The sequence below is a fragment of the Megalops cyprinoides genome, chromosome 1 (assembly GCF_013368585.1).
Source record: "Megalops cyprinoides isolate fMegCyp1 chromosome 1, fMegCyp1.pri, whole genome shotgun sequence".
NCBI classification, from domain to species: domain Eukaryota; kingdom Metazoa; phylum Chordata; class Actinopteri; order Elopiformes; family Megalopidae; genus Megalops; species Megalops cyprinoides.
In genome coordinates, this window is record NC_050583.1 from 67,509,661 (window position 1) to 67,536,054 (window position 26,394).

A 26,394-nucleotide genomic window follows, 5' to 3' on the forward strand; every position below is an offset into this window, starting at 1 on the left:
ATTACTAAAGGTAAATGCAATCTTTTATTCAAATCGGTACTTGATGTTAATTTCAGTTAGTACATGATATGAATTACGCCCAATTGAAAGCATGATTATTGCTAATAGTTAATAAACACCACCTCGAAGCACTTTCAAGGAGACAATTGTATGACTGAACAAAACTGAAATAAACTTCTCTGCGAGTCTCCTCATGTGTAAATCTATTAACAAATGATTTCCTACATGACTTGCTCTCATGTACATGTTGTTTCCATGGAAGTTTCTGGACTGTAGGGGAGATGAAGGTCAGAGGATCTGAAGCTGAATCCACAGCTGCACAGATATAATATCATTAAACTGCTGATTAACCAGAATCTTTTCATGTTGTGGTGTGGGGTACACATGGATTCACTCCAAGCAAATAAATTGGGTGTGTGTTTTATTGAATATAGTGCAACAAGATTACACTCTCTCAGCACCCAAAATACAAGACTCCTCATAGTGCTTTAGTGACTCAACCCTAATGCTTAACAAATGGCTCTGGTTGACGGTTACTATTTCTGAACATGTAATGTAATGTAATTAACACCAATAACAACAGGTAATTGTCTAAACATATTGTCTTCTATAGTCACTACTGCAGTTAACGTAGAAACCTGTTAGAAAACACAACAACGAAACGGCACTTTATTCACTCCAGCACAAAGCATGCTGGGTAGGATCCAGGAAAACATTTGCTGGCTTCAGGTGATTTGCCACAGTGTAAAGGAAAGACACTCGTGCGTCAAGCTCGGCAGATGCTCAAATAACACAGCTATCTTACAAACATGAATTGTATTGGTGTCATATGTGCCCCTCACAGAGAGGTTTGAACGGAGTGTGTGATATCACTGTCAACTCCAGTGTACGTAATAATTCATTAGAATGAATTCAAGTTCATCTCACAGCTGGATGAGTAATATATTTCTGGAAGAAAGGTTTTATACGAAGACACCTGTACTGCAAATACAGCAAGTGACATAAGTCTGCTTGATTAACCTTAAGTACCAAATTAAGTACCAAATTAAGTGTTTATATCCTTGTTTCCATACAAGGTAACCACCACAAACATGCTGCAAGCTTTGTACGTCAGAAAATGGATATGGTAGACTGTACCTGGAGTAGCGATTGTTGAAAGCATTTTACATAATTACTGTCTCTTCAGGGGACGTTTACATATTTATACAATGGTGTGCCATGGCAAACTACAGTGGCATCCTATAAATTCTGTAATTCCAGGCCATGCAACAACCTTTTCATGTAATCAAAATGAATTTGTCTTAGCCTGTAGAGGGAGCCACACAATGCCTTGGATGTCGTAGGAAATTTAGCTTGACATCCGATAAACTCCTGTGATACTGCTAAGGTTTGCAACCTGCGAAGAGCACCGCCTCCTACATTCCACGCGGACCGCATGTTCATAACGATAGCTGACCGTATTAATCCTTAGAATTTAGAGTTATACACAAGTTACTGAACCATCCAGAGAGGTGAATGTTACGTCCGAAGCTGTGAGGCGCATCCAAGTGCATTGATTTCTCAAGATTTGAAGCCGCTGTCTCCAAAAAGCAATACTGAACAGGTACTGCAGCTATTGTCAAGTGTACATGCCATTTAAATGTTCAACTATGGATTTTGTGCTACTTCAGGTTACTTGGACAGGTGCGCTGTAATATCATGCTATGAAACAAATGTATTTTACTACTGAGTAGAATGAAAAGTTTAGCTTTTGTCTTCATTCGTTACTTTCAAACTTATATTTATACATTTTATTAAAACTAATGTACATTGAATACATTCTGTTGGTGCGCTATTTCACTGTATGGTCAGATATCCGAGTAAAATTTGGGCTGTTTTGTATTAAATGCATCGATGTTACATTATAATTTAAATATATTATGTTATATAATTAGAAGACGTGGGGAAAACACACACAGTATTTCTGCCTAATGTTAATTTACATACACATCTACATAAAGAGTCAGTGTGCCACCTCTTCTGTCTAGCGAAAGTATATTTTATCAGTTGTAGCCTATATAGCAATGGTGCACCAGGGTTCGGCGTCAGTTTCATGGCGTGATAGGTTCGCTGTGGATTTGTTTCTGTCTTCTTTGGTCCCTCGACAGACCTGAATAATCGTTAAATCTTAATGGCCAGTTAAAATGTGATTGACGCTCTACATCAAAAGCACGGGTGCTTTTATATCAAGTATCACCACTAATTTAAGATCCATAGGGAATACGGAAAAGAAAAATATGCTCCACCAAAGCATATAACCTGGATCTAGGCCAGTATCAACAGTGGACGCGCATAGGGAGATGTTTGCACTTGCTCAACAATTCGACTACTGATGTAATAAGGGGTATTGAAATGTGTTAAACTCAAACCCGAACCTAAATGCTAGCATTTTTCTCCTCGCTAATATGCTAATATCCCCCGTTTCTGTTTTAGACACCTCACGATGCTCCGGATTTGCTTATGTTTAAGTGTGTACGTCACCTTCGTTGCTTCTCAAGAGACAGAGGAACCTGTGTCTTACACGGTAAGCGTCCCCTCCGACGGCAACATACATATGTGGGACTATGAATATATACCTATCACATACTACTACATATATAAAACGTCTCGAATAAAATGTCTTTTTACACATTGCGTTGGTGAGGCAGACATTTGTCTGAACCGGCTTAATTTGTTGAAAACACAAGTGCAAATCCTCTATGCCCTGTAGGACATGCCAGCCATGGGTCCTACATTTAATAGGAACAATACAAAAAATTCCTCTAAATCTCTTGAGCTTGAGGACTTACAAAAGCACTGAAGGATATTTTCCATATCCATATCTCTTACTTTCAATGAGCAGTATCCAACCGTACTGAAAGCTGCATTGAAAGCAGGACCACTAAAGAATTCCTCGTGTGCATTCATAAGTCAGAGCGTACAGTGTTTATATGAAATTTACGTGTAAGGATTTGAGGTCTGCTGCTGATGATGATTCATTGAGTTGTTTGGAGCAATCGGAAGGTACAGGCCTGAGCACAGACGCTTGGGGAACACCTCCAATGACTCAGTGGAGACAGACCCATCAGACTGTGTGGGCAGAGACGAATTAGGAGAGTATCCAGGTGTGCAGTGGTTTAGTGAGAGCTAGATGACAGCGGGAACCTAAAGCAGCTGGATAGCTTTTTGGGTCATAAGCTAAAGCCTGAGTGAATGTCAGTTTTATTGTATATCTAAAGTGATCTCATAATAACTGAAAGAAAGCAAAGTAGAGAGTACACTCAAAGCTATGTATGCACTAACATGATTTCAAATGGAAAGGCATAATGATGGTCTTCTTTATAAAGTCAATCTATTTCAAAAGCCTTAACTTTTTTTTTTGTCAACAGTGCACAGATGGCTATGAATTTGACATTGAAAGACAAGCATGCAAAGGTAATATACTGCATATGTGGTAAACATCTCTTTGGTATGTATGTACAGTGTGTACAGTACAGTGTGTTATGAATTATCAAGAACACTGATTTGAGAGGAACCTCAGAAAGAACAGAATCCATCTGATTTGCAGAGAAGAATGCATTTGATTTCGTCCATTTGAATCCATTTGAGTTCTGTCATCCCTCTTTGTCCTCTTTCAGACATTGACGAATGTGTAACCTTTCCTGATGCTTGCAAAGGGGGTATGAAGTGCATAAACCATTTTGGTGGGTACTTCTGCCTCCCTCCAAATGCCCAGATCTTCATCAGTAATAATGACGAGCCTGCCCCCCCACCACAAGAGCCGGAGCCTGCCCCTTCAGTGCAGGTTCTGTCTACCTCCAATGTGAACCGGAACCCGGCCGTTCGCTGTGCGGCAGGCTTTGCAGCGGATGAGCAAAACTACTGCAGAGGTAAGACCAAGTACATTTTACTTTGACGAGATATTCAGCTTCTGCATTTATTCGATCCACTTCGCACAAGGTTTTGGTTCTGTCTGAGTTCCTGTAGTAGCTTTGTTTATCTTAGGCCACGCAGAATTGGAGAAAGTCTTGTGGAAACTGTAGAGGTGGTATTAAGGAGCCATTCACTATAATGAGAGCAATTGTGTTAAAAACCCATGAAAATCACCCATTGAAATAGGAGGCAAGCAACTAGGACAATATCTTCATGTTGCTACCTCGTGTATGTCTTATACTGTGAAGGCGGGTTTGCCACTCTGGTATTGTATCCTGTACATCAAAAACAAAGCTGCCACGTTTTTATTGAAATTGTGCTTCAAAGTAGCTGTGGATGAATTGCCATCGCAACCCTCTATTAGGGATAGGTGAAAGTGGCTCCCTCACACACTCATGTATATCAGACCCAGCAAACTGCATCTCAAAGCAAAACACTCTGCAAGCAAGCTGAAAACTGAATTGACACTTACCTCATGAAAATGAAATCTATTCTGGGTTATGTTGTATTGAAGGATCAAACAATTCAGGTGCAAAAAATGAAATGTGACGATTTATTAATTGGTAATGATACTCCATTGATTTGTGTGGCTGTCGCTGGATGGGAGTTACTGAGAGTGCATTATTTCATACTAGATTGCACTGGCAGTGCTGGTGTGAAATGATGGAGTAACATCTATAAGTTCAATGCATGGACAAATATCTCCATAAGAATGCCATGCAGCAGGTGACAGGCTATTTTGGAAAGACAGTTTTGATACTGGTGCGATGCATAGCAGATGCATAGCAGTACAGCAGTTAAAATCTACTCTGCCCCTTTTGCTCCACATTTTGTGGATGCAACAAGACCAGGAAACAGTGGATGGCTTTATTAGGATTTAGGATGTATTTGTTGTGTTCTTGCTCTGAGTTGATGTGAGGTTTCAGCCGTGCTGCAAAAAGCTGTACCTGTATTATAATAGAAAACTGTCGCTGTTTTACCACTTTAGCACAATGTAATGGCAGGGTAACAGTAAGTCTTTTACTGCCTCCTTGCTGAATGCAGTAGTCACTGCTTGACATCTTGAAAATGTCAAACTTTAATAGTTACCTTAGTTGTTCTACTTAAATCACTTTCTATACTAATCCATACCACCTTGTACCCCACTCCAATAGCTGCCGCGTAATGGTCCTAGTTTTTGTCATTATTTGACAGTGCTGGTTTTCCATATTTTAGGGCACTTCTTTTCCGCTGCACATCATGACCCACAAGTTGACAAAGGTGGTCCCCATTCTCCAAAATTATGTAGCTTAATCATTCATAAGATGAAAAGGAAAATAGTGTACAATGTTTAGTCATTTGGAGACCTACAAGAAGGGCCAAATAGTTGCATCATTTATTTGAGCTTAACACCACCACTGTGTGACAGCCAAGCCAAACACGTTGCTTTTTACTGTTCTCTGAATTTTTATTTGTCGTTATAGACTCAGAGCTTAGGTATTAGAGGTGGTAAATGTAACAATAAATAACTTTAATAAAACTGATAATTATAGCGTACAGGTCAGCTTGACTGAGAAGACACTTTGGGTCCTTGTGTTGCTCCTGGGCCAAAGGGCCAGCCCATCTCCTGTATAGCAATAGTGAAAATAAGGGGCAAGGCCTTGTTGAGCTGTTCTGAGTAAAAACTGGTGTACATAGGCAGGAATGTGAAGTTCATGAAATAACAAGGGTAGCACTGCCTGTAGAGTGGAGAAGAAGAAGCAGTCAGAGGAGCAGCAGCAACTGTTGTGCAAAAGCTGTGTCGATTAACAACGTGATAATTTAGCAGATCATAAATGTGTCTGAAAATCTGAACCTTGGACCCCCAACCTCTGACCTCCAAATTTTGGATCTGAGCTTTATCAAACTGCAGTTGAACTTCAGATTTGGTACGTTTACGCTTTGCAATAAATTGACCTGGCTGTTTCCCTTCTCTACATGCACGGTTCTCCTCCACACGAAAATGAGCCTGCCCAGGATATCTGATGTAGACAGCCATGATGTTATGATAATTATAAGTCCCCACTGCTGTTAAAAGTGATTTCAAATGACTCATCAGCCATGCAGCGGCACAAAGGCCGACAAAGGCCAAACAATTTCTTTATCTGAGATACGTTTTATAGGAAATTACTTTTAACTGCTGAAAGCCTTTGTGATTTCTCTCCATCCTGACTCCTCCTGCTTCTCCACGAATGTTGCGTTGAGCAGTTGGAGTGAAGTTGGTAGACTACTGTAGTTGGAAATAGCAGCTGAAAGAAGCTGCAAATGCTGCTGGCAGCAATTGGTAACAAGGAAACTCATTTATAATCTCATCTTTCATCTTCTGTTAGCATGAAAAAGAACAATAACAGTGAACATATGACAAACTCACAGAGGTCTACAAGAAGGACGTTTAATTAATGAGATCCTGTGGTGTAGCTGAAAGAGCAAATGTGTAATGTGCAGTATTACTAAGCTAGAAAAAATTACCTGACTACAATCCTTTGGGAAGAAACAATGACTTTAACATTTTGAAAACTATTTGAAATAGTCCCCTTAAAAAGGGAACAGAGACAGATGAATGAACAGCTTCACAGGCACTTTTGACAATTCCAGAGGTGCTGTCTGTTGGCCCATTACATGGAAAATGGCAAACGACAAGTGCACTACAGCAGGCACCGAAGGTTCCTTGGTTCCAAGTTACATTTGGGCCTGCCTGCACTAAAATATTTCTGGCTCATGTTCAGTTTCCTCTGGAAACAATAACATTACATTGCTTTGAAAGTTAGGGAGAGCTGTTACAAGGGCATGCATAATTTTTAAAATGATCTGAAGGGCACCCAAGGCTGCAAATTTAAAAACAAAACAGTGGTTTGCTGTGATTTATTGTGCATATCAGAACAGTTTTGTGGGAAAAGCCAAATAGTATTTGAAGAAGAACACCGTGAAAAGTGTTTGATTGGACTAAACAAACACAAGGCCGTGAGAAATTGGGAAGAAAATGACAAAAGGGGACATGATATTTAGACACACTCAAATGGAAAGAATGGGTTTCAGTAACATGCAGGCAAATAGACAGGTGATGAAGGGTAGGTGATAGATTTCTGAACATAATTTATGTTGACCTGCTGATAAAACCATGTCTGATAAAGTAAACCAGTCAAGGAAACACACAAAGCACCACAGGTACTCATTCCCTATACCTATTTAATGGGAAAATATGAAATTAGGGTCCAGTGTTAGGCCCAGTGTTCAGTTTAACAGTCTATATGATTGTATATGTATGTGTTGATATATGTAAACTGATTGAAAGTGGATTTTAATGCTAATAGATTATCTACCGGGCCTCTCACCAGTGCCAGGTTTACAGAGTGAGATAATATACTGCACTCAAAGTGACTGAAGCTACAGTCAGAAGCTGTCCAGCCTGCTTCATTATGAAAATCCTGCTGGTTTTCAGACATCTTGTTGAAAAGCCAGAGGTAGGATTCTTCAGGACCCTGGTACACTTTCCAGTACAGAAGTACCAAATGATGTGTGCAGCGTGGTATCAGTTGTGAACAGATATCCAAAAACAAGATGAAATGCTGAATGAAGCACACTGAGTCATTGCATAATCCATAGAATGCATGGGTTTCCATTAATATTGTTGCTTCTGAGCTGATGCAAAACTTGCCAACTGTGCCAAAACATGACAAATCTTCTAAACATTTCTGATTGTCTGGACAAAGTTGAAATTGCAGATGATTGCCTTTCCCAGAGATGTCCGGCAGCCCAAGTTTGTTTAAGTCATTAGTTTTTTAAAACACAGTGTGCAGTGTACAGTTAACCCCACTACTTACTTCCAGATGTGGAGGCATTTTATTTTCCAGTCCAGCAATCCAGTGTTCCTCAGGGGCATGGGGAGTCAAGGGCCAGGGGGGTGGGGGGCAGTTTTGTGTTTACGAAATCGTGTTTTGTTATTTAACATTGCACTCTAAAAGCTTGGTGGATCTTGCTGTGTTGACATCAGGCTGGAAGCTCTTGTGTTGACGGGCACTCCTCTGAAATTCAAGACACCTTTTGCCACGAGTGCATTTATCCCGCTTCGTTTGACTGGAACAAAGATGATGGAACCGTGACTCACATTCACAGCTGTCACTCATCCCATTACCCTCTTAGGTAGTATTTGACCGTGTAACCTTTCACATTTTTTTACTTTGCATGCTTTTTTAACTCTTCGTTCGCTGGATGCTGCTGTAAAAACACCATTGCAGGAATTTCTACAGCATCGCAGCAGCATGAGGAAAACTGTAAATATAGACATTCCATACTAAATAAAATGTTTGATTTGCATAAATATAGTGAGTACAAGAGGGAAATAAGTGCTATAATAACACAGGCTACCCCATTTTACATCCCTGTAATGCTGTGCTTTTCTTACAAATAATTAAAAGCATAAGATCATTGTTCTGTATTTTTTTTTTATCACTTGTACTAATGTCTTTCCATTGGGGTTTTGTTGACCAAAATATGCCTCTTTATTGTCTCTAATGTGTATTTCTGAATATTTCTCATGAGGCTAGAATCTAATAGTTACCCAGTAATAGCCGTAATGCATTTATAGCACCTGTTTTAAGTTCATAATGCAAACAGAAAATACAGTGAGATGTTGAACATTGCTGCGTATGGGTGGGAAAGCTGCCAAATTCACGAGCAGGTGTAGGATTCGGCAGTCAGTAGAAGAGGATGGAAAGTTCTCAAAACCGGGAAGGAAGAGTGATGAGCCAACTAGACTGCACAGCAAAGTTTCCCTTTGAGAGCCACACTGAAGTGAACGATTGACGAGGCATGGCAAGAGGCTTGCTTAGTTAGATAGGGCGTGCAGCTTTAATTGGCCTAGATGCCCCATTTGACACGTCTGGGCCGATCAAGGACAAGCGTGCTTTTGAGAGGGAAAACAAACACACCCGTGCTACGGCATTGAAATGAGCGGTTTCCATGGGTAAATACCTCCGGTAACAAAGGAGGTATCGCATGCGCACTCAGGCAGCCTTACTACCCTGCTCATTGGGAAGATCATTGATCATTGAATAAGATAACACTATATAAATGCTGTTTGCTATCCTCACTTCCATTATGTATCATACACAATCCATCAACTATGATCCGTTTGATGTAGACTGTGTGCCTCTATTGTTTCCTTTTCAGAATTACGGAGTACCGTAATTAATTATCACCATTGAATTGTCCAAACTGGAAGCAGACATGTATACAAATTTCAACTGATGTACTGACTGACTCAACAAAAGTTAATATAAGTTTTAAAGTACTGTGCAGTTGGCAAACCAATAAATAAGTCTGAATGAATCTTTTCAGTGTACTGCACTCACTAGTTTATTATGCTAAAAGATGTCATCTGAGTCACCAGTCAGGCAACACCTTTGAGTGCTTTAAGTGACCACAATGTCAGCCTAGACTACAAAACCAGAAATGACAAATGAGTGGATGAAAATGTTGCATTGGGGTGGACTGCTATCCAAGCAGAATATCACATCTACATAGTTACTGAACGTAAGTGAACCCATGCACCGAACAAATCAAATTCCAGTGTACTAAAGCACATAGAACAATAATTTGCTTGGGTCCTACAGGAGAGTTCATCCAATTCTTTCAGTACATTGACTCACTACTGATACATTGACTTACTCCAATTTAGTACATGACTATGAATGCCATTTGGTGCCATTTAGCAAATAAACAAGAGCCCATTCATCTGCTGCCGACAATGTAGATATGTTATGGGTTATCTTGGCTGGATTGGCTTACTGACCAAATTAAATCCTCTGTAGTCACACAATGGAAGGAGAAATAGCGGAAGCCACTGAGCTCATCAATACTTCTGTAGGATCAGTTATCCACAAACTTGAGAAATATGCTAGATAGCTACCCAGTAATGCACCGTGAGGTCAAATACTCAGGTACTGCCAATTACTGACGGTAATTAATTTCTGGCAAGTTCAAAATGAATCTTTTATTAATTGGTTAGCTTGTCATGGACAGTAAAAATATTGTATTGTCTATGGTTCCAATTCGTTAAAACCCTTAGGAATGTTATAAGGTGCTCAGATCACAATGAGGATCAAGAATGAAAAATTAATATTCTGTTCAGACAGAACTGAACTTAAATTGAGGAAAATATTTCTGTTTTTATTCTGTGTGTTCTGTTTTTTATCTGTAAATGCTGTATCATTTACAATGTGTGTGTGTGTACTCATAATATATTGGTTAGTCTCCAGATGTGAGTAGTCGTGGGGACATACTGTAAGTTAGCCACGTCCATAAAGTCATTTTTTTTTTATTTCTGTTATGTTAGTCAATTAAACACATAAACGTGACAGGACATGACCAAACATACTCCAGAATCAGATACTATTCAAAATGTTCAGACATTCCACCTAAATATCTGAAGCAAGCAAAATGACTCCAGGTATGTTGCAACAGGGATTATTAGGAAAGTTCAACCGTCATTTAAAGACTAAAGCGTCTTCCTGTGGCACATGGGTGTAAATGTAAATGAGTGCATATTTGTGAGGGGATTTCATTTGCCCTTGAGGAGGCAATGCTTTTGCAAGGACATTTTTGGGGGATTATTTCAGTTGCTGACTTCTTTTTTCATTTGTTCCTAGGCAATAGATTTGCTCCTGTAGTTTGACAAAGATGAGATCAGCTTGGACAGAAAAGAATGATACAGAGGAAAAAACTTAAAATTTACCAAAATGAAGAAATGACATAACGGGGAATGTTCAGTGAAATACACAAAGATAGAAATTATATTTAGTGACAATCTTTCATTCCAAAATTTTAAGATAATTTCTATATGGACTCTCATTTGAGAGTGCAAAATGTTCCTTAGAAGAACTTTGTTTTTGTGTCAGAGAAAAATACAGGCTTAAGAACGCCCTGAAAATTGTTGGAGAGCTAAGATTGCATTCCTTTAAAATACAATTATTTTAATTATGTCAACTTTCACTCTGCCAGGAAATAAGATATTACAGTCAAAACATAACCTAGCTATCGACACCATTCTTCTTGGTTGCTTGAGTTGAGGCAGGAGGCCTGCAATGGAGTCAGCATTTGGACAGTGGGGCAGTTAGACCTAGGGTTGTGCAACCACTGTGAAGAGAAAGAGTCTTCTCTAGGAATCAGAGGAGTAACGGGAAACCCCAGGGTTACAGCTGAATGAAACAATATTTTCTTTGGATCAGAGTGCATATTTGGACCTAAATACATATAATGTGCTAAAAATATCCAAGGGCATCTTTGTTGGGGTCGCGGTTTAATTTAGTGTAGTTAAAGTTCAAGTGTAAGTGGGGCAACAGTTCAATACTGGCCTTTCAAAGCCTCACAAACAGGCAACTGTGTTGTAGCTCCCAGTGGCCTCAGCTCTCAATCTTCCTAAGTCACGTACAGTACCAGCAGACTTCTGATTAGGTACCACCGACGTTAATCATAACATCTGCGCTCACTTGCAGGATGAAAGCAGAGGATCTTCTATTTTTCACGGTCTTTTAGCAAAGATATGTTATAAAGAGTCTTTGATCCCTGTTTACCTTGAGCTGTCCCTCAGAACTCTCAAAGCAGCCGATTTAGTTCTGAGAACAGTCGCACACCTGCCTGAAGTGTTTATGGAGCGTTTCGGGGCGTTTCTCAGTAGCCCCCTGGCCACAAAGTCTTTTAAGCATGACACTGCTTGGATCCAGATTGTAATTCCTGGTCTACCACAAGCACTCGCTGGTTCTCTTAGTACTTTTCAGGTAGAGACTCAGCAATTGAACTTTCTATTGAAAACAACGTGACTATGATGAGCAATTCTTGGCCTGGATGAAGTTGTAGACAAAATCTCCGGACAGTGATCTGGGTGAATTTAATTCCTGCTGACATTATTCAAAGTGAAATCAGCCCCCAGGGATATGTCAAATCTAGTGTGAGCTTTTCTCATTAAGGAGCCATAAAACAAAGACATGGTTGTTTATGAAAGAAGAAAATAGCACACCTCATTGTAATCCGCATTACAATTCACACATAACTTATAGAAACACACACAATGAGGTAGATAAAAAGACAGAACACAAAATTACTATATATATATATATATATATATATATATATATATATATATATATATATATATATATATATATATATATATATATATGAACTAAATAAAAATAAATAGAATAAAAATAGAATGTACAAAAAAGTATGCATTAAAAGTAAAATGTACATTGTACAAATTGCCACTCAGTGAAGGAGTCTCCTCTCCTGGCACAGAGGGGAATCATTGTAGATGGCTATTGCGGTGGGCAGGAATGACCTCCTGTTACGGTCCTTATTGCAGCGGAGCTGAAAGAGCCTTCGACTGAGGACACTCTGTTGTCTGACCAGTAGGTTGTGTAGGGGGTGTGTATTGTTGTCCATTATGTTGAGCAACTTGTGCACTACACTAAAACGAAAATTTTAAAAATCAATCCTCTGTATAAGGACAAGGAGACAGTTAAGAAAAGAAATGCAATTTGAATCAAAGCTATGAAAGCATTTTTAAAATTCTTAACAAATTTGCTGTGTAACGAAGAAGTAACAACCAACTAACTAAAACAATCACCCACTACTATGTACAGCAGAAATAAATGCAATCAAACTGAAATAACTGAAAACTTAGCATGGGAAAAAGCAGACAATGGGGCCACAGGACAAGGTTTGAGAAACACTAACATAGAACATGTATTGTGTTTTTGTTTTGTTTTGCAATTTTTGGCTTTTAAATTCAAGGAATGCTCTTATCTGACCATTTGGAATGATGCCTTGACAAAAAAAGTTAAACAATTTCAAACCACTTGTGGAAAATAAAGTGATGGATGATGGAGCATCCACATGTCTGCAAGTGGAATGAAGAGGAAAACACAAATCTAGGGACAGATCACATTCCTCAGCTGCATGGCCTGCTGGATAGCTCTGTTGCTCCATTATCGGACATTGGCAGCAATATTGAAACATTTTTGGAACCGTTCCCGCCATTTCCAAACTCATTTCATACACCTAAAAAAGATGGGATAGGCTAAGCTTGACATTTTTCATCACGGGACTGCAAATTGTAGACGTCTGTAGCCAGTACAGAAGATTTATAATTAATAGATACATTCTCAAATGCTGATCAAAATCTGTTCAATTCTCCAGTCATGTCTTTAATTTGAGTATGCCTACATGCTTCTGTATAGCCGGTGGTTCATAAACCAATCTTGTTCAGCTTCTCAGTCGTATTTTCCACCACTTTGATGTTGTTTCAAGAAACGTTGCTGGCTGTTGTAAGGCAACCATGTGGGATTGGAGAGCTGTATATAATTACTTTAGTGTCTGAGTGGCCGAATGGCTCCACTCCAAGCATTCCAGAGTGTGCTTTGAGAGAATGAAGTCAAGCGGCAGTGTGTAGTCCTCCTCAATGGCATGATATGGGGGAACTGTTGGCCTTTCTTAGGTATTGTCTGAGGTTGTTGGAGGTCATCATGCAAACTTTTTTGTACTTGTCTTACCTGTGCTTGATGTGGTATTGCCCAGCACCATACCAGGCCCCGGACACCCTTAGGATGTTGCCCTGAGTACTTACTGTGGTGTATTGCCTCTGTTTCCACTCTCATCTCTGTTAACTGTGGCTCCACCTGGGTCATCCCAGATGAGCTGTGAAGTGTTTTTTGCAGATGGGCACCCTGAGGAACGATATATTGTTTGTTTCCTGTTGCTTTGCTATCATCCCTGCAGCTCAAGCCAGGACTTACTTGCAAGGGATTTTGAGGCCGGCGCGGTGTACAGGGTAGATCAGCTCATTGTAAGGCTCTCCTACGTCACCTGTCAGCTCGGGGCAGGGTACTCCTGAGGACAGGCATTAAGAACAGCTTGAGAGGTTACAAAGGGGTCCTTCGGTAGGTGATAACTGTCCTAAGGTAACATCCTTTAAGGGCAGTTATCATAACTGTTGGTTTTGTAGGCTTGGTTTCCTGAGTGAAGGATTACATAAACATGAACATTGTAGAAAATGACACATTGGGGTGGCTTCCATCCCTGCTCGGTCAGAGCTTCCCACAGGCATGCTCTCAGGTTGTTGTCATCTTGTGTTTGCCTGCCAGCTCTCCCCACACCAGGCAGGCAGCCCCTCTAATGCACAGCAGCTGTTTCAGAAGGAACACTGAGTCGTGCCGCTGTGGGCTGGAGGAGCCCCATTAATACACCTATAAAACCACAGCAAGGTTACAGCCACGGGGCCTTTTTGCTTTGAGCATCCTTCCTGGTTTTAAACTTCATCCCTTGATATTGAGAGATTTTTACATCAATATCACAGGGCAAGGAATAAAACAGGCTTGAAATGATGAAAACACTTGTCAGCCTGATATAAAAATATAGTTTATAGCTATAGTTTAAGCCTCATAGGAAGCCTCAAAGGATGGATTGTCATACAAGAATGAGAGTGAATTGGTTTGTGTCCAGTGGTGAGAGAGTATTTCTACACTTTGGCCTCTGTTATAAAATGTGTTAGAATGGTGTGCAAGTAACAGTATGATCTTGTCTGTCAAATCCATTATGAAGCAGATAGATAGGAAGTAAAGGATTATAAGTGGGCAATATTAACCCATGTGTCCTGCAAATTTGTCACAGTCGCAGCAATAAACGTGCTCTGAAATGCTGTTCCCTGTTGATAAATCAAAATGCAGTAAGTATGAACATGACCATTAACCGAATTCATGTAACTAATCGCTCCAGTCATGTAGTGGTGTACAGGGTACAGAGTATATTAAAAAAAATTCTCCAGAATGTATTAGGTGGTTATTACGTTGATAGTTTAAGAATGAAATGTTTGCGTTTAAACCTTCTCGGTTGAGGAAAGGAAAGCTGTAATATTAGGTAATTGGCTAAGTGACATTTTCCAGGCTGCGTAAGCACACACAACATCCCCGCTCAGCATTCGGCTGCACCGTGTGTCTGTGGTCAGGGCAATCGACCAGCTGCAGACCCTGCAGCTGCACACCTGTAGAGTGTCTGCTTAAATCAGCACCTTCTCTGCCTCTGTGAACGTAACAGATCAGAGAGTACCGTGCTTTCCTACTTGGTCTGAGGAAATGGTATTTGTTACAATATGACTCTAGCAGTGGGTTTAACGTGATATAACAAAAAAGACAAAGACCTTTATAAAGCAATGTGTTTTTGTGTGGCATGTGTACTCAGAAACATCCTGATCTCTACTCCTGCAGAATCTCTAAAAACATGCTTGCTTCCTCTTCACTGACTTTTGGCCACATCAAGTATCATATTGGAAAGTTAACTGAGAGTGTCTGGACCCATCCCAATCCGAGGTATTACTGGGGATATTGTAGACTCAGTTGAACCAATGGTTATATACTCTTTAGAAGTAGAGAGAAACAGCACTGTATATATGTATAAATGTGATTTATATTACAGTGTATTTAAATGTAGCAGGTGCTTTACCCAGTGTAACTTACGGAAGTACATACTAAAAATTTAAGCTGAGAGCAGAGAAAGTAGAGAAAGCAGAGAAAGTCATGAGTATCTTATAGTACTGGTATCAGATACCAATACCACATGTAGATGATCCTTCTTAGGTCCTTATTTGTTAATATTTCAGTTAAATGACACCTTGCAATTATAGGACAAATATGATAATAAAAACAATTATAATCAAATTTGTTTTTTGACATGCAGTTAACAAACTTCATGTCAAAAAAGTTCAACAACAAATTCTCAACAGAAAAGCACATTAAACTACTGACTAATTCTATCCTTTCTCCTATCCTTCATGTTTTTTCCTTTTAAAATTTATATTTTAAATTCCTTTCTAGGCTTCCCTTGTCTAGTCGTGAACAATGTGATTTAAGGTTGTCTTTTATCTTAACGGCAGTGTCAAAGCAAAAATTGGGACTCTGATGAACAAGAGAGCTTGGCATACCACGTGAGAATATTGCTATGATGACAACAGGCCATTCAGCCCATCCTGGCCAGTCATCTTGCCATCTAGCCACATGTGTGGCATCCCAGTGTTTTGAGCAGCGATACATATCGGTGCCTTGTCAGAATTGTGCAAGTCCAGCCTTTTTAACACCATCTGTATGTGAAAGAGTGCAGCTGCTGTTGTTGAGAGTAACTGTGTCCTTATTATATTGGAACAAGAACCTGCAAGGCTGTGAAAAAAGAGGCTTTGACCCTGTGCCACTTAGGTCCCCGTCACTTTTTCCACACTGTGTCAGGGCCAGCTTGCGCCACTAGCTCAGCGCCCTAACCCCCCCACACACACCCCACACATACCCCCCCCCCCACCCCCCAATGCACCCTCACCAGCCAAACACGAGGTCAGCTGAGGTTTATAAACTGGAAGTGGAGCTGCGTAGAAAGACGGTTTGTTTACACGGACCACAGACTCCAGTTAAGGCCTCCATCCAAGATGACACAATCCTTGCATTGTTATGTATGAGTGCCATGGTGTTACCACAGTTTCGCATCAGAGGGCAAGGAGTGCCTGGAAATGCCTCATCACACATGCATGGGGCTGATAGTGTGGGGTAGTGGTCACTGGCTTGTGAATAGAAGGCTGAAAGTTTGAATCCCAGGGAAGCAATGCTGTTCTTTGCTTGTACAGTGTAGTTTGTTAGAGTTTCTTAAGTGCATATACAGTTGTATAACTGGCTAATCATGAAGTCACACTAAGCCAAAGTGAGTGCTAATGTAAAGCTGACCTCCAAGTAAACTCTTTTTTCAGTCAACAACGCTAGCACAGGGGCTGACATGTGTGATGTATGTTCATCTCGATAAGCTCTTTATTAATATCCCAGTACTGTAGGTAGTCTGTTTGCTGTGCCTGGCTGGAAACTGCAGACCACCCAAGACTGCCCCTTGAACATGACGCTGTTCATATGCAAGGCAGCAAGAGCCTTCTCTGAGCACGCACTGTTTGGGGGGTCAGAACTGTTTGTTGAGGTTGGAACCACAGATAGAGAAAATGTTTAATATTTGGTACGTAGCAGGATAACAAAGATTCAAAAATGTTTCCTTTTTAGTGTACACTATTTACAGAACAGTACCTGTGCTTGTAGCCATTTTAATAATGGATCATAATTTGGATAAGGAGACCACCACAACAAAACAATTGAGAATAGGCTGCCTTTGTGAGTGGAGCGTTTTTGTCTGTCGGAATGTGGCAATTTGAGGTCTGCAGCCGATGTATTCCCACAGTTGCTAGCAGCAACCGTGAAGTTAAATGTCTCTCCAAATTTCAACAGTGGTATTATTAACAAAAGAAGCAGTGTGTCTGGCATAAACACAGTCCACTTTGTTGGCATCTAGCAATTGGAATTTCTCTCTGCTTTGAATTGCGACTGTCCATTGCCTTTGGCTGCACAAAATTCTGGTACAGCCACTGGTCCAATAATCAATTGTTTAAGACTAAATATCCTCCTTTAAATCTGTTTGTTTGATGTTTATTTGTAAAAAGTGATGTTTACAGTGAAAAGCCCTCTGTTCAGCAGGTGTTATTACAGCTCGTCAATACCAGTGACTACCTTAGGGACACATAGAATATTGTGCACAAGATCTCCCCAGATCAGCTGAACAGAGCGTGCTTGCCGCCAGAGGATGCCTCAGGAGTAAAGTTTTCCACTATTACCATGTGAACGGGAGGCCTCTTTGACAATCTGATCCCCTTCCACACAATACCTCCCCCTTACATACATCTTACCTCACCATTCCCCCCTGGTGACAGCCAAAGTGTCAACGCTGTTTGAGTTTTCAGACCTCAAACTACTTGTACTGTAGAATTCTTTTCATTTAACATAATTGAGTTCTCAGCTACATTTCAGTCAATAAATACTAGTGATACAATATGTCCAACATGTAGAATAGCAGGAAAGTCACCTCAAAAAATAAACTTTTGTCATGCTGTTTTAACAGTGATAAGTCATGTTTGGTTCAATGTGTTTCAGAAATTGATTTTGTAAGGCAGAGAAACCTGGTCATTCCTTCATAATGAACCTGCTATAAGGTGGTTCTGTGATAAAATCAAACCAAGGGAAAATTTCAGGATGGCCACACCACACACTTACATATCAGCCATTTACAGGGCCATTGACTTGCTGTGTGCTTGGTCTGTTCAGCTTTGCACTTCTTCTTAGGTTCACTGCGAATAATAACCTACCTTTTCAAGGAAACCTGATATTAAGTAGACAGATGCATTATTTAATAAAGGTAAGGTGAACTACTGATAAACTCCTGTTTTTACAGAGCAGGCCTGGGTGGCCTCGTGTAACTTTGAACTTGGTTAGCAGAGTGGAGATAATGACTTGCTTTTGCCATGATGAATTGCATTGAGTGCATCACATAACCTTTGAGGAAACCCTGCCCCAGTTATTATGGACTTCACAGGTCCACTTCACAGGAGTCCAGTTTTGCTCCAACACATCCACTATGATCTGGATCACACTTTTCCCATTTTTTAAGTGCTGCAATTCAGGTTTGTGAAATGAGGTTTTGAAGTCTGAGATAGGGGAACATTTGGTTCTAACTGCACTGACCAGCACTGTATTCCTGTAAATGTTTCTCTTTATAGGAGGAAGACTGAAGCATGGCTTGGTAGTCAGATATGTCTAGCGATAGTATTTATGGCTATATCTTTGACAATCAGCAGTTGTAATTTTCTCTCTATTCTCCAGCACTGTTATAAAAACTGGACCTAGATACTCATAGATACTCAAAATGTATTATAGAATATGTGATAATTATACAGATTTCATAAATTGTAAAATATATTCTACTATAGAGTATATAGATGAAATGATGCCCTATATTACAAAATGAATTAGGCGTAAAATGTAACATTGATTCATATGAAGCATTTATCTGTGTTGCCTTTTCCTAAGAGACATCAGTGGCGCTTGCAGCTGCCAGTGTTAGGTTGGGTAGCAGAGAAACAGAGGCCCGTGTGTGGAACGCGCCATGTAGTGCTGTGTACAGCACACAGAGAAACTGGAGTGAATGCTTCCACACTGTAGCAAACAAGTAGCCTGAAATAATTTGAAAAAAAATGTTTGGCCCCCTGAGACTACAAGGGCAGAGCACTTATAAAATGAAAATGTCAAATGTGCACATTGAATAGGCCCCCTGTTCATCTGTGATCTCATTGTTGCAGATAGATATTAGGGAATAGAAACCACATATGTAATGATGTAAGGAAAAAAGTAAAAAAGAAAATGTAAAAAGGAAATCAAATGCCATTATTCTCATCAAGATTTGGTTTATGTTGGTGTTGCTTTTTAATTGCATGAAAAAGTTATGAACCACTTTGCAGCACTAATGTGGCTTTGCTTCTATGCAAAGGCAAAATTCTGCCTGGGTGCTGATATCTGGATCTCCTCTATCATGTTACATGATTATATAGATTGGTCCAATTTTTTTTTCTATCTTTTAGCACTTTTTGTATTGGACCTAAGAGTTAGGCAACAGCTTATTGTTCGATCTGTTCATTAGGCTCCTATTCTGTGTGCATGTGGTTATGTGTTTGGTGAGCATTACCTGTGCAGAGGGTCCAAAATTAGCACTCACCACTCGCCAAATGCGAGTAAAAATCTACGTTGGCAAAAAAAAACAAATGAGGTCAGGCACCATTGGTGGGCTGCTGAAATAGGCCTACTTCACTACAAACTTTCATCACTACAACACATAAGTTGATTGACTACGTTTCGCAATCCTTTGATTGACCCTCGCTGTCCGCTGTTGCTATAGCTCGATGCAGGAGACGTGATGATGTCATTTTTGGCGCCGGGGACAATGCATTGAGCTAAACCTAGCTGTAAGCGCTAACCGCTAAGAGAGTCTGCAGCGGGGTTTCCATTAGCCGGTAATTACTGGTTTTTGCCTAAAATTTATATAAAAAGCGATAAATTAAAAACTTGTCAGTCAAAATGTTAAGTAATAATGTTCATACAAAATGTAGCTATAACGAAGGCTATCCCTATACAGGACATTTGTGTTTTGACAGCAAAACATGCTTATTTATGAATTCAGCGAGCTCTACCCTGACTGGGCTACGCTGGCTAAAATTGCCTGTGTTCTGCCTGCGTCAAGCATAGATATCGAAACGTAGATACTGCATTTACAATTTGACGTGTATCTGCATGGTCGCCATGGAGCGGTCAAGATCTGCTAGTAAACAAATACAATGTGTATTGAGAAATGCAGACTTCTCTACAAAATCGATTGTAACTTGCTTAATTCTGAACTGATTTTCATGAAATTTGGTTTGTTATAAATGTGAGAAATTGAACATGATACTGGTTACTCCAGAATCTACATTTTTGGAGAAAATCACAAAAGCTGGAATTTAAATTATTTACACATGATGTTGCCTATTCATAGATCAGAGCCTGCATGTCCCAGAGGAACTTGTGGCTGTTCAGAAGGATAATGTTTTGGCATAGAGCTGATTAGATCCGCCCCCAGTAACTGAATTTAATTCCAATAAGTAACCAGTATCATGTTCAATCTCTCACGTTTATAACAAACCAAATTTCATGAAAATCGTTTCAGAATTAAGTGAGTTACAGTTGAGTCTCTCAAGTCTGCATCTCTCAATACACATTGTATTTATTTACTAGTGGATCTTGACCGCTCCAATATGGCGGACGTGCAGATGCATAGCAGCGACATACAGCAGCGGCCAATGAGGTATGTAAGTTTGTATATCTATGGTGTCAAGTGTGTCAGCAGAGAGAGGCTTCTCTCTGCAGAATCGAATTAATTATTAATCATTATTATAGTTCCTTTTAAAAAGGTCAATCAATGGGTAATTAGCAATTACATTGTTTTTAATGACATCGGATCTTATGCAGTTCTATGGCTGGTTGAAAAATATTTTGGGCAGTAAATTTTTTCAGTTTACCAGCCATCGGCATGTAGACCAAAAAGTTCATTTTGGACTCTGCCTTTACAACACACTTGACTTCTGTTACTGTGAGCACCACTTTGCACAGGCACCAAAGTAGCAAACACCCCTGCCTCAGCAGGTACAGTAAGTGACCTGGACTCGAAGCAGGGTGATGCCAGCTCCCCCTGGAGGATGTTGGGGTGCACCCCAGAGATTCGCCAGCCTCAGTCAGGCCATGTAGATTACGAAACTTTTCTAGAATCTGAAACTGGTTCCCACTGGCTCTCCATGCGTACTGTCAGGATTTCCTCTTTGGAAAACAAAAGCTCACCTTTGGCATACCCCTCAAGTGCCTGTTGAGGCACAGTTTGCATCTTCTTGTTCTCCTGGCTCAAGTCTGTTGAAAACACAGCAAAGGGGCTTATAAAACCTTTATAATGAAGCCATACCCCGTAACTTCAGGGGTATATAGAAATGTTTTTTGTTTCAGTTGTTCATTTTTTAAATTGTTGTTTATTCTAGTTGAGGCTTTCTTCTGCGGACTGGATAAATTTGTTTTTACAGCTTGGCGCTGTCGTGTGCAGGACTTCCGTTTGTTGTTTAGTTATACTGGGTATTATTTTACATGTTTTATGCAATAGAATACTATTCAAAGTACAACAGCTTCTATAACAACAAGATCCACCAGGTGATGAGCCATCCATTGTGTTACTCGGGTGCATAAAAACATGAACACGTAAGACTGATATTCATGGATGCTGTTTCTGATATGTGTGGGGTTTTGTGTTTGCCCCAAGTGTCAGAACACAATGTAATGGAAGTGTTTGGTGATGTGTCCTATTGTTGTTTTTCATTAAACTGCTGCCTTCTGGGTGTGCATGTCCAAACTTGCCATCCTGTTGAAAGGAATAGAAGGCATTAAAGATCCAAAGATCCAAGGGTAGAAAAATAACATGGAGGATTACAAAAGTGCTGCTCCAAGTTTATTGGCTTAATTCTTCAAAAAGGGGTCCCTCAGCTGTGACTTCTTAATGTGGGCTCACAGTACACACAGTACATACAGAAATGAAGCCTTAGGCAGGGAGCCATCAAAGGAGAATGGCTGCTTAATGGGTATAGGAACAAAAGTAAGTGAAAGCAAAGGCCTTTCATTTACATTTTAAAAAGGCACAATCATTTGAGCTAAAGTACAGAATCCCAAAGAAAAACCCTTGCTAAAGGAAGAGCGTCTTGAATACCTGCATTTCATAAATAATAGCATCAGTATGTAGAGAAAAAAATATCAATTTGACGATTGGTAACAACTGGCTCGACTTACTGGGAAAGTGTTGAAATGCAAAATTCTTAATTGTGCAGATTTTAAACAGTGCTGAACATTTCTCTTGGGAAGAGAAATCATTTTAAGGTAGTATTGCTGCTGTAGTGGAGCATGTAGCGTGGAGAGGTAAATTTGCTACCCTAACATACACACTTTACACACCAGCTAACATACCCTAATATACAGACTTTGGCAGCATGACACAATGTTTTATGCCTACGCTGCATTGTGTTTGACATGGAGCAAGCTTCTTTGGGTGAATGAGGTTCAAAAGTTATAAAATCAATGTGAAAACAGCACTTGAATGAATGCACACCTCGTTACACACACGACCTAGTATGAACGCAGCACAGCACAAAGAAGCACAGCTCAAGCCGTTGAGTTAGTGTGTTTCAAAATGTCCGCCCTACGTCAGAGACTGGTCTCAGGTTTAGCCCTACCTTTGACCTCAGCAGATGGGCCTGGGCCCCTGGGCTGACTGGTGCACTTTGCATTGCAGATGTAAATGAATGTGAGGTGCAAAATCCATGCCAGCAGCAGTGCTACAACATCATGGGCTCATTCATCTGTCAGTGTGAGCAGGGCTATGAGCTTGCACCCGACTCCGTTTCCTGCCAAGGTATGTCTTCCTCATCACTGCCAGAGACAGACGGCACATGAAACATCTGAGCAGTGTGCCACCTCAGACATTTGGTACACTCTGTCAAAAAAGCCCATGCCAGTTCCACAAAGGCCATTGAATAATTTTTTTAAAATGTTTTTATTAATTTGCGGCCGGCTCTCAGAAATACCTCAGGCCAAACAAGCAGACAAGCATAACATCATTAGTTTCTGCTTGTTAAGATTGGCAAAAATTGTACATAAAATAATAGTAACCCTTGATTAAAATTGTTAATCAAAGCCAAGAACAAGTTGCCAATTTAGGGCAAATAGATCCAGTCCCTTACTTTGTCTTGTTGTTTGAGCACATGATACATATTGACAAAATGATTCAAGTTGTCATCTTAAAACCTCAGAAAAAAAGTCATTTCAAATAGATTTACACTGTAAAGGCTTCTGGTTAATTTGAAATGTTTTGTGCTTGTAGTGGCTAATTGAGTGACCTCATTGTGGTGTCATTGTGATGTCATGGTTTCTCGCTGGTTTTACGCTTTATCTAGATATCGATGAGTGCAGCTACTCCAGCTACATGTGCCAATACCAGTGTGTAAATCAGCCAGGGGGGTACATCTGCATGTGTCCAGAAGGGTACCAGCTCCAAGGAATGAGACTCTGTCAAGGTACCGGCCTCCTCACTCCAAGATGCTGCTGAGAACTCTTCTTTACTTTCCCCGCTCAAGACGACCTTTCGAAAGGGGAAAAGCTGGAATTGCTTTTCAATTAGGCACTGCAAAGGTACAGAGTGGAAAAAATGGTCATGGTGTGCACATGAACTGCCCCATAGTGCCCCTTTCAAAAACCTATTGATTCTATCTTATTCTTTCAAAATTTTTTTTAAGAAATCAGCCATAGCTGCCCTTTAAAAGTCCTTGGTTGAACCGTCTTGCGCAACAGATTTCCACATGTGGCTTGGTGCCTGATGACCCCAGAGTGGCAGGTTATACAGGGGACAAGATTGCTGTATGATGAACAGGGTGATCCCCTGACACTGGCATCCATGTGGACTCTCGATTGACTTTGGCAGGTACCGCAGGCCTGGGGGCCCAGTCGCAGGTCTCACATGATGTCCATTGCCAAAATCTGGACTCTCATTACCCAGTAGTGTAGCAGGGTCTCTTTATGCTCTGACATCTGCTTTCCTCCCCCCCCCCGTGAGCATAGACATAAATGAGTGTGAAACGGGACACAACTGTCGGGAGGATGAGATGTGCTGGAATTACCATGGCGGATTCCGCTGCTACCCCAGAAATCCCTGCCATGAGCCGTACGTGAGGACGGGAGAGAAGTAAGTCAGAACGCGGGGGTCATTAATACACGTGCAGCGCGGTGGTTACATGCCACGTGTATATTATCGTGTATAATAGATATGTACCTCAGTGTGTATGCAAAATACGACTAATTTCATGTTATTGCTCTGTTCAGTTTTATGACACTGAAATAATTATTAGTGTTAAAATGCGTGAATATGTGTGTGTTTATATGTGTCAGTGTGATTTTTTCAGAGGATAAATAAGTAGGTGCGCATACACTGGGTAAGTAGCTAAACACAAGTGCAGAGAGTGTCTCCTCTGTGAGTTTGCTGAAGCAGAGTGTGTGAAGTGTGGCTGTGTTCCTCTGCTCCTAGTCGCTGTAGTTGCACCTCCCAGACTCTGTGCCATGGGTTGCCACCATCCATGGTCTACAAGTACATGAGCATCCCGTCAGACCGTTCCGTGCCTGCTGACATCTTCCAGATCCAGGCCACCACCATCTACACCAACACGCACAACACCTTCCGGATTAAGGCGGGCAACGAAGGAGGGGAGTTCTTCCTTAGGGTGAGGCCGGCCCACATGCACTGCTGCCCACTCTTTGACAAAGCCAATATGTCGCCATAACGTTTAGAGACCAGTATCATCGGGATCCCCTGAGATCTGTTGAGTTTCTTGTCTACATCTGTGGTCTTATGGTGCAGTAGAACTGTTTTTTAGCATGGATTTGGTTTCTGTCAGATCTTTTCATTCGCGTCAATTCACCCTTGCCGGGTTGATGTTGATTATGAACTGCATTCAGTAACCACCGTACTTTGGAATGTGAGGACTTCCCAGACAGTAATGTGTTTATTATTATAAAGCAATGCTTGTTTGTGGAATGCGGTTCTCAAAACCTTGTGCGACCTCTATGGTGAACCTGTCCCGAATTTTGCGAAAGGTGTGCTTCCACAGTGGATGGATCCTTATAGCAGATGCACTGAATGAGCCCCCTCTGGGTGCTTCTCTCCCCGTCTCCCCAGCGCTCGAGCAACGTGAGTGCCATGCTGATGCTGACCAAGCCCCTGTCCGGCCCCCGCGAGCACGTGGTGGACCTGGAGATGATCACCCACAACAACGTCCTGAACTACCGCTCCAGCTCCGTGCTGCGGCTCACCATCATCGTGGGGCCCTACTCCTTCTAAGCCCGGGGGGGGGGGGGAACCCTGGCGGACCCACCCGCAGCGCTGCTTCACACATAGAGGTATCAGTCAAGCTCCATTATAGCCAGTTAACGCAGCGGCAGACAGCTTGCTTCGGTCCGGGCGGATGGCATTTGGCGACGTTCAAGGCGCGACTACTCTCACTCCTCCCTTTTTCTTTAGTGCTGTCGCGCTTTTCAGCGGCAAGGCGACGGTGGCTGCAGACGGGCTCTACTATCGATGTCTCGCTTAGCTTGAGAAAGAGGCAACCGAGTTCATGTGACAATGAACGGGAGACTCAAAAAGCCTTTCAGTGCCAAGCCGTCGGGTTGTCATCTGAGTTTCTGTGCAGAGAGACAGCGATTGCTTCAAACACGACCCAAAGTTGTAAATATAAATGAAATCTATTGCACAAAGTAAGGGACAAAACACAGCGATAATATGCATGAAAACTAAACTCACTAAGACATCACTGCAATTAAGGAGTAAAAGACATCTCATCAATGACAGTTGTAATGTTATGTCAAAATAAGAAGGTCCTCATTACAGGGCTTGCATCTTTAGCAACTGTAACACACAGGACAAAAAGACAGACTTACTTCCCCTATATCCCACCAAGAATAATGACATATCCAGGATTATTTAATCATAAAAATGTTTAAATAAGTCATAGCTGACTGAAGAAAAAAAAGCATTGTACAAGGGAGCTGAGTACAACAGAGAGTCTAATCACAGCTGCAAAGGTAATATATGTACAGATAACACAAAAATATGACATCCATGATCCTGTATGTCAATGTTTATGCCATATATTACAAAATTTATCAATAAACACACTTTCATATATAACAGTTTAACACATATATTTAGAGTATATTTTACAATCTGTGTAATTTTGCAATAATTATACTATATATGCATCAAATTATTTTGTGAAAGTGAAAATATTATATATTTTGTAATATATGCTGAATGGTTTATTATATTTCCAAATTTAAGATTTTTTTTTTTTTATTTTTACATTTGTGTCGTTTTTGTAAGGAGGTGAGACCAAGATGGAACATTTTATTTTTCAAAATCACA

The 26,394-nt window shown here is 40.6% G+C and overlaps 1 protein-coding gene across 1 annotated transcript; it reads left to right on the top strand.

The window, feature by feature from the left end:
• The first annotated feature begins 1,394 nt into the window (after positions 1-1,394).
• On the top strand, positions 1,395-26,138 carry si:ch73-173h19.3 (uncharacterized protein LOC563864 homolog). The gene is made up of 9 exons (XM_036535108.1): positions 1,395-1,603; positions 2,473-2,563; positions 3,408-3,453; positions 3,657-3,908; positions 22,720-22,839; positions 23,381-23,500; positions 24,042-24,165; positions 24,505-24,697; positions 25,153-26,138. The coding sequence occupies exons 2-9, from the start codon at positions 2,483-2,485 to the stop codon at positions 25,312-25,314; spliced, it is 1,098 nt and encodes a 365-aa protein (XP_036391001.1). The 5' UTR covers positions 1,395-1,603; positions 2,473-2,482; the 3' UTR covers positions 25,315-26,138.
• The last annotated feature ends 256 nt before the right edge of the window (positions 26,139-26,394 follow it).